Source organism: Capsicum annuum, unplaced genomic scaffold (assembly GCF_002878395.1).
Source record: "Capsicum annuum cultivar UCD-10X-F1 unplaced genomic scaffold, UCD10Xv1.1 ctg5232, whole genome shotgun sequence".
In the NCBI taxonomy this organism is placed as follows: domain Eukaryota; kingdom Viridiplantae; phylum Streptophyta; class Magnoliopsida; order Solanales; family Solanaceae; genus Capsicum; species Capsicum annuum.
In genome coordinates, this window is record NW_025860337.1 from 1 (window position 1) to 9,108 (window position 9,108).

At 35.3% G+C, this 9,108-nt stretch overlaps 2 protein-coding genes across 3 annotated transcripts; both read right to left on the minus strand.

The window, feature by feature from the left end:
• Positions 1–4: 4 nt before the first annotated feature.
• Positions 5–1,794, minus strand: LOC107861390 (PI-PLC X domain-containing protein At5g67130; the record flags this gene model as incomplete). The annotated part of the gene is made up of 5 exons (XM_047404117.1): positions 1,263–1,794; positions 956–1,078; positions 571–708; positions 377–475; positions 5–289 (listed from the first exon to the last, which is right to left on the minus strand). Coding segments are annotated over exons 1-5 (783 nt in total), but the record flags the coding sequence as incomplete, so codon positions are not given.
• Positions 1,795–4,225: 2,431 nt separating this feature from the next.
• On the minus strand, positions 4,226–9,108 carry LOC107860275. Of its 2 annotated transcripts, XM_047404119.1 has the most exons (6): positions 7,364–9,102; positions 7,062–7,244; positions 5,398–6,942; positions 4,955–5,090; positions 4,418–4,501; positions 4,226–4,381 (listed from the first exon to the last, which is right to left on the minus strand). In XM_047404119.1, the coding sequence occupies exons 3-6, from the start codon at positions 5,538–5,540 to the stop codon at positions 4,322–4,324; spliced, it is 423 nt and encodes a 140-aa protein (XP_047260075.1). In that variant the 5' UTR covers positions 5,541–6,942; positions 7,062–7,244; positions 7,364–9,102; the 3' UTR covers positions 4,226–4,321. The 2 variants fall into 2 exon arrangements, 1 of the variants encoding a protein (XP_047260075.1); XR_007050475.1 differs by having other exon boundaries at positions 4,226–4,501; positions 4,955–5,016; positions 5,398–9,108.

The following is a 9,108-nucleotide window of genomic DNA, read 5'->3' on the forward strand; positions in this document are numbered from 1 at the left end:
TGTATCTCCACTGATAAGCAATTCCTTCTGCAGCTTCCTTGGAAGAATCAGAAGTAAAAACCAACAAACGATAGTTCTTTTTAACCATATCATTCACAGTGGGCCAATCATCGCCCTTTCTCGGCATCTTAGAAACAGGAAACCAATACTTGTCCAGCCCAGCATCAGCAAAAACCCTTGTTAAACCCTTTGGTGAATGCACATAATCCTCAATTATGATGGTGACTATTTCTGTAGGATTCGCGCTCAAAAATGCTTCCACCTCTTTCAAAGTGTTGACTGCCGGTTCCTAGAAACCACATTTTACGTATTAACATCGAAAAGCTACTCAAGAGCAATCTCACGACAAAAGAAGAGAGGGATTGTATAGCATTACAAATGCAGTAAAGTTGTAGCATTGGCCACGAAATGAGTGACAGAGCCATATATCGTTCTCGAAATCATACATATCCAGCATCAATCCCCTCACTCCATTCTAAAAAGACACACGAAATAAAAAGCAATTGTGTAAACAACATAGAAAACTCATGTTGAATAAATGAAGCAGGACAAATACAAGAAACCACATACTCTCAATTGGTTTGTGACAGTATCTTCTTGATTATAGAATGTAATTCTCTGTGGGCCTGTCAGTAATGGTGCATTTACAATTGAGAAGGCATTGTGGGTCACCAGCCATGAGTATTTGTTGAAGGGCAATCCACTAATCTGCTCATTCCCAAGTCCAGAAAGAGAACAAAAGCATTTATACATCACCCTCACTCAAAAAGAAGAAAAAAAAAAAACAGTTCGGTGCACAAAAGCACCCATTATGTGCGAGTCAGGGAAAGGGGGCCGGACCACGAGGGTCTATTCTAGCCTTACCCTGCATTTCTACAAGAGGCTGTTTCCTCGGCTTGAACACGTTACCTCCCCAGAACAGAAATTGGAGAGTATAGTAAAGAAAGAAGCTTACAATGGAAGTGGGTTCAATAGTCTGTCCTCTGATACAAAACGGCTGACTCTTTCCCAATTCAGGACAATTCCCACAGTATAAACCAGGTCCACAGTCCGCAGCTGAAGCACATGACTCAAGAAGCTGTAACAATATTCATCAAATTTCAGCTCAAACCCACAAATCAAAATTCAAAATTGCACGGATCTGCACATGGGGTTCACCAAATTCATACAAAAATTGCACACACACACCTTAAACACAAAAAAAATGAGTTCTTTTTATATATATAAAAACAATTTTGCAATTTCTTGTAAAAGAGAAGAACCTGGCAATTGCCATTGGAACAAGCAGCGGAACAAGTGAAGAGCAAACAGTAAACAGCTAAGTGAGAGAGTAACAAAATGAGATAACCATTTTCGCTTCTTCTCCACATACTGTGCTTCTCCGACAAACACGACAACATGGGAGTTGTCGAGCAGAAAATTTGAAAAGAAAAAGCACTAGTTTTGATAAAACAAATGTAGTTTCATTTCATGTATAAAAGGAAAAGAAAGAAGATAGAGAAAAGCGAAAAGGCAAAAAAGTCAAGAAATTATTAGAAACAGTGAGGTCATTTGTATTTATATTTATGAGAGACTGACAAAGAAGATGCCAATTTTTGTGCATCTCTATCACTGTCTGCAAAGTGGTTAACCCAACCAACTTTCATTACTCCTATATTGTAGCTTAATGTTTAGCTTAACCATGGAATATGATAAAATTGACTAATCTTCAAGTTTAAAAGTAACCAAATCTATAAATAACAATACTTCTAATTAAAAAGTTATAAAATCTGGCACATAAGGCAAGTCTCTTTTTATTTGGAAGATTTATCTGACAAAACAAATATATATTTTGTATTAACTCGAAATAATGAGAGTTTAAAAAATTACAATACATAAGCACAATTTGAGCTGTATCTATTTTTGCTGTGTATTGAGCCGTGAGCTGTGAGCTGTATCAATTCTTTTTTTTTGTTTTCCATCCGGTATCCGATATTCGGTATCCGATACCCGCATTGGAGCCGACTAATTCGGATTCGCGCCGGTAGGGCCTCATCCGTTAAGGATCATTTGGTAGAAGGAATAGAAAAATAATTTTGAGATTAAGTTTGGGATTAACTTTATCCAGGGGCGGCTCAAACATATTCGTGACCTAAGGCGAAAATCAAACGGAGGCCTTAAAATTTTAAGAAAAAATAACCATTTTTAATGAATACTATTTTCAAAATTATATAATCGTTTTTTTCTAATTATTCTTTTTTAAGTAATAATATAATCTATGCATTTAATCTTTCTTGAGACATAGTATTCTAGATATATGAGTTTCTTATAATAATTCTTTTCTTTTTATATAAAAAAAATTATTTTTATATAAATAATATTTAATTTAAAAAGAAATATATATATATAATATATATATATATATCATTACTAAAAAATGAGGCTCCTCAAATTTGGGGGCCTAAGACGGCTGCATATTTGTTAACAAGGTAGAGCCGCCCCTGACTTTATCCCATGTTTGATACAAGAAATTATTAATTTTAAAATTATTTTATCCCACTATTTATACTAAAAAGGTGGGATTACTATGAAAGGGATAAAATAATTCTATAGGATCTCCAATCTCATGGGATATGTGCCAAACGACCCTAGTGTCCATAATGTCAATGATCTCCAATCTCATGGGATATGTGCCAAACGACCCTAGTGTCCATAATGTCAATTCGCTTGGTATAGATACAACATACAGAGAGAATTTATAGCTAATAGATAGACTTAATTATTGCTATTTTTGATAATTAGTCAAAGTATAGCTATTTCTGAGATTTCTGTTTTTTGTTTCCCATTTTGGTTTATCATAAGCTGTTGTAAAGCGAGACTAATCTTGATTACCATTTACCAATTTCTTTTATTTTTGTTGCGTAAAAGCTTCAACCCTTGAGGTTGGTAATCTTTTCACTCTATTGTTATCTTTTTTCACTTTGTGTAGGTGGTGAATTTCAGTATCTAAGATGTCATAATTTTAATTGGTAAGTAGTACAATATTGACTCCTCAAGTGAAGTCTGCACATCAATGGTGCTAGTGCTGCCCAATATTATTGGCTCGCCTTTATAGGAGTAAGTTCTAGTGGGGTTTCCTTTTCACGTGGTGGTGGGACATATAGTTTAATTTCTTGTGGCTTAATAAACAAAGAGTGCAAATGCAATTATTTCTCTTCAATGTTTCAATTGGGAACGGCGTCCACTTTCTCTACAATGAACAGTTAGGTAAACCAATATTACTCAAAACTCCCCATTGCGTACACGTAATTCAGCCTAGTGACAATTCAAACACACAAAAACACATGGCAATAGACAGAGAAAACTAACTAGGACTGTGGTGAAATATTATGTATTTCCTTCGTTCTTAATTAGAGGTCTCAAGTTTAAATTTCAACGAGTACACACTATAGAATCGTCTTTTTTAGGAGCATTTTACCCCATTGTAAGACTATCCCAATACGAATATCGAATGATCAGTTGAAGAAAAAAAAAATATTAAACACGTAGAAGTTGTTAGGCTACAGGTGAGGCATGAGGCCAGCGACTTCAACAAGGTTTACATGAGTTTTACCCTTTTAACATTAATTAATTATTACCTATATCACTAAACATCAATTAGGTTTACATGAATTTTACCCTTTTAACATTAATTATTTATTACCTATATCACTAAACATCAATTAATACCGGTAATATGTTAAAATTACTAAACCAATCATTATGTTATTAATATGTGTCAAGTCAAAATGTGAAACTAAATGCAGATGTAATTAGTCAATCATCATTGAGTCACAAAACTTAACTGCACAAATACAACGTATCTGTCATTTGAAGTATTAAGTGAGAATGTTTCTTTTTTTTATTACCGTCATCTTCTATCATCAGATAGGGAGAAAAATGTCTTGGCAGCGGATATTAAGTATTATCAGCAAGAAATTCTTGTTGTGGCCTCGATTTGCTCCTAGATATGACTTCCACTCAGAATTGGGCAACTAAGAAGGCGTATAGTCATGAAAATCAGAGGCATTTCACTTTAATTGAGATTTTTTAATAGGATTTTAAATTGTGTTTGGTCATCCTATTTGCAAAGAACAGCTAGAATCTAAATGTACTACTTTTAAAAAAAAATATGATTTCAGCTTCAAATTTCTGAACTTAGCACAACCACCCACCTTGACTACTCAAACTAAAATATACAGCCAAATTTGCTTTAAAAGAACAATATCTCATAAAAAATAGTCACATAAGGACATAGATTAGATCCCATATACGAGAGCTACTACGTAGTCACATAATGTTGTCATAGATTAGAATCCCATATACGAGAGCTCCTACATACTATTCCACATCCAATTCTTTGATACTATTGCAAGTCATTAGAACAAAAAGTTAACAAAACTAGTAAGTAGCTATACTTGAATATAATTTTCCCACTCTGAACAATCTCTTTTCGCCAAGCACGCATTTCTTGATCAACTGCCTGAGAAGACGAAACAACAATGTTAAGCCCCGTCAGATGTTAGTTGGTGCCATCAACTACTATATCATGATGAAAAAATCCATCAACTACTATGTTCCCGCAAAAATTTGTGCAACACAACACACGCAATTACAATCCTAACGTGTGTGCCTACATCATAAGTGTTTGCCTTGTAGTAATATTCTAAATCTAAATATTCCATGATCCAAATTTTCTTTCAATTACAATGCATAGAGATAAATGCCTATAGTTGATCCACTCTTATCGTTTTGAGGCTCTCTTTCACTCCCTGTTGTCTTGCAAATGATATCACATTCTTTTATATGGAGGTAAAAACCCTTTCGTGCTCCATAGACCAGTGTCAACAACATAGTATTTTATCTATAAAAACAAAATAAATGTAATATAATGCATTTCAAGTAATATACCGTGTGGTGAAAACGAAACTCTTACCTCTGGATCAACAATCACATTCTCAAGCACTCTACTATCGTGTGCAGTACCTTGCCAAGCAGCTGCAATAAAGGTGAACCGCATATCAAAACCCTTAAAGTTACGATACGCCTGCTGCTTATTTCTTTGGATATTCCTGTATAGGTGTCCCATAGAATTGTTTAAGCTAAACATGCACATGGCTATAATCAGCTTTGAATTAATCAAATAATTACGATAAGCCTGCTGCTTATTTCTTTGGACATCGGTGTGTACATATGTCCCATAGAATTGTTTAAGCTAAACACGCAGATGGGATATAATCAGCTTTAAATTAATCAAACTATGAAGCAGTTCGAAGAAACTAATCTACAATATTGCACTCATTTATAAATCTAACACTGAAAAATAAAGACTTTTCAAGCATCAACAGTAAATGTTGAGTCGGTAGCTTTAGATCTTACCTTAAGCAATAACATAGCCAGTGTAATCCAAAAGCAGCTACTATATGAAATCTTCGGATGTATGCCAGAATAGTTGTTGGGAATATAAATGTTGGAGCCTGTCGACTAATTGCTTTATTGTCTCGAGTGAATGTTGAATCCATTCGCTTGCCAAGCGATGACTATCTCTTCACGTGCAACAACAGTAAGAAAAGTAGCTACATACTCAACTGGAACATGCATCGCTCGATAGCCGACGAAATGTTTCAGATAGAAACGTGTAAATTCATACATACTTATGTGATGTCCCCAAAGAAGATCAACAATCCATGTCATATTTGGCCTAGATGTATATTGCGTGTGCGAGATAATGACCTGTTATTGCAAGCAATTTCTCTGATCAGAAACTGCAATGTATAAGATGCAATCCTCAATGCCGTTGTTTCGCCAAGTGTCTCTGCTAGATATGCTTCCTGTATTTCAATGGACACTACAACCAACCTGCTAAACTTAAAATAATACAATGACAGCATTTATAGTACAGACCAGAGAACCAAATAACATGCATAAACAAAGAAACATGACTAAAAGCAATATTCAGACTACAAATAGAGACATTACTACAAATCCCACACCAAGTGAATCTGCCACAGAGAATCGTTACACATAAACCATTACACGTGTAAAAAGTTTGCGTTTCATCGCACTAGAGAACAACATAACCAATTATAAAAACTATTTTCTCAAAATTGTCCCAAGTCCTTAACCCACTGAATTTGCCATTTTCTATATGGACAAACATCTTGCAAGCCGGGTTATGCAAGTGAGGCACAACCAGAGAAAGTTGCTTATTGTCGAAATACAAAATATTTCCATGATATATTGCAATTGGGTAATGACGACTTGCTCAGAGTAGATAACCATCTTAAAGGGTATTACCAGTCGTGCACTTTCTTCCATTTTTTTTTCTTTTGCCTCCACGCCATCTCTTTTTCACTTCAAATGCCTCCTAGAAGATTCATGTATGCCGTCAATAGCTATAGTACAACTTTTTATTTCAACATGTAGATGTGCCATCATCAGTTACAATAGATGGATTAGCCATAGTTCGCTTACCAGTCCCAGTACCACTACGTGAGCATGTGTAGACCTAAGACCATCATGACAACCAAAATGTTGAATCCCCCCTTCTACCTGTACATGGTTATACATACTTTTACTCATCTAGCTAACTTACCAATACATGATCTGCCCAAATCGCAGATGGACAAGTAAATACGTAATTTTCAGGATCCCAACAACATCCAGAGCAACCTTGAAGGATGTCCTTGAATTTTTTAATTGTTTCGATCTTTAAGCTGTTGTACTTGGACTTAATTTGGTGTTCGTACAAGTGTCTTTCTTGTCAGATTTCAACCAAAACTCATCTATAACTTCCCTCCAACATGGACCATTAAATCCGTACTTCATCGTATCATCATGTAGGATATTGATCAGAATCAGTGTCTCTTCTTCCATCCATGTATCGGAGTTTGAACCAAGTGGTTTACTGATTCCTTTACATTTCTACAGTATAATAATAAATAACCGGTTGCATAAATATCTTCATTTTTAAACAGAAGAACAACTGAAAACATGCGCAATAAGAAAGGTTGAAGGGAAAATAAAACTTTAAATTATGTTACCCTGTTAACCAGTGGAGGTGCAACCACACAATTTTCGTCTGAAATCTCAAAATTAGCTTCAGGTGTTACTTGCCTAATCAGCTCCAGCAGCCAGATAAAAGCTGACTCAACCAAAAATAAAAGCACAAAATATGTTGTCCAACAGTTGAGCAAAAAAAAAAATTGAAGATCTGAACATATTACCTGAAAAGAGAATCAAAGTTGTGAATACATAACCAAATGTATGAAAATCTCAACCTAGGGTTCACAAATCTAAAAAATCTAAATAAATCAAGCAAATAATAGTAGATTTTAGTAATTACCATCAAAGAATGTCGTCGCTGTTGTTGGTGCTGCCTAAAGACACACGACTGGCCGGATTAAGGATTATGTGCCATCGGTAGAGATGAGTTAGAGAGAGAAAAAAGGAGTAGAAGTTGCACTCTTCCATGAGAGATGTATCGAGGGGAAGTGGCCAGCCTACGATAGTTGGCATTTACCCTGGATGGTGGTTCAAATAAATGGGATGGTTTTTGTAAAAACAAAAAAATGGTGCAAACTTTAAAAAAAAAGGGTCAAAAGTTTAAATGAAAAACTTGCAAACAGGTTTTGAACAGTAACAGTGTTTTTAAAAAAACTGATTTTTTTTTTTTGGAGGAAGTGAAAAATTCGGCCAAACGGGTCCTAGATAAATGTTTACAATTTCATTATGTTGTTTTACATGTAAACCATTAATATGATATAAGCAAGCCTGTAAATATTTTCCCGCTTCAAAGGCTACACCCAACGGGCACTGAATGCAGCCTATAATAAACTGAAACACTATCTGATAAGTTAGTTATCCTGGAGAAGCAATGGTTTTGTCCGCCAACTAAGTGGATCAGGTGGTCAATGTAGATAATAAACTTCTTGTTAAAAGAATGAGCCAATCGAAAAGTACGGCACTTGAAGGAGAAGGAAACTCTTTCATAGAACCAGATGATAATTATAATCATAGAAGAGGTCCTCTTCTTTCGCAGGCAGGTACTGCATCTGGCTCATAATGATAATCACAGAAGAGTTTCTCTCCTTCACAAATTCTTTCTATGGCAAATATACTAACTCTGTTACTCCAGCCGACATAATAACAGTTAATCAACCATAGACAAGACAACCCAGGGAGTGCCTACAAAAATTTCAACAATTACCTTGGAGCAGCAATTTGGATAAGGAGAATGGTTTGTGAACTTCAAATTGTCACTCTTCCAATCAGTGTTTTGAAAAGCGAAAGACGGAAAAAAGCGACGAGGGCTCGCTTCACAGAAGTGAGAAGTGTGAAGCGAAGCACACACTTTTTCCATTAGACCGCTATTTAGTACGAAATTTAAAAATATTAAGCATGCACAAATAAATAGCCAAGAACTCAATAAATAACAAAATCTTTCAATTCTTAAATTAAAAGACAATAGATAGGCATAACAAGCATCCAAGCAAACAAAATAATAAATTAGTATTGCCTATTGCAATTCCATACGCCCAAGCTGGATCTCTTTTTTGAGCCGTTGAATAAAGAAATATACTACAAGAGAAAACAAAATAATGAAAATATAAACAGATAGACAGATGTCAGAACTAAGAACACACAGAGCAAAAAAAGAAGAAAACCAGAGCTGGAAAACAGAGAAGAAGAAGAGGAAAAACAAAAGCAGAACTGAGAAGAACAGAGAAGAAACATTGAAATAGCAAAGAAGAGGGGGAAAAAACAGAATCAGATAACAAGGAAGAAGAAGATAAATAGAGAGGAAAAAGAAAAGAGAAATAAAGAAGAAGAAGAAGAAGAAGAAGTCACATACCAGTTGCAGAAGCAGCAGCTCCACAGTCGAAGAATTCGCTTAAGGGTTTTAATTAGAATAAATAGAAAAAACCAATAAAACTCTTTTTAAAAAAAGAAAAAACTTAAATAGCGCTTAAGCGAGCTTTTCCGCGCCTTTTCTGGTCCGTCGCTTCTCGCTTCTGGGCCTGAAGCGCGCGCCTTTTTCTCCTCCCATCGCTTCAGGTAAAAAAAGCGGCCCTCTGTCGCTTGGCGCTT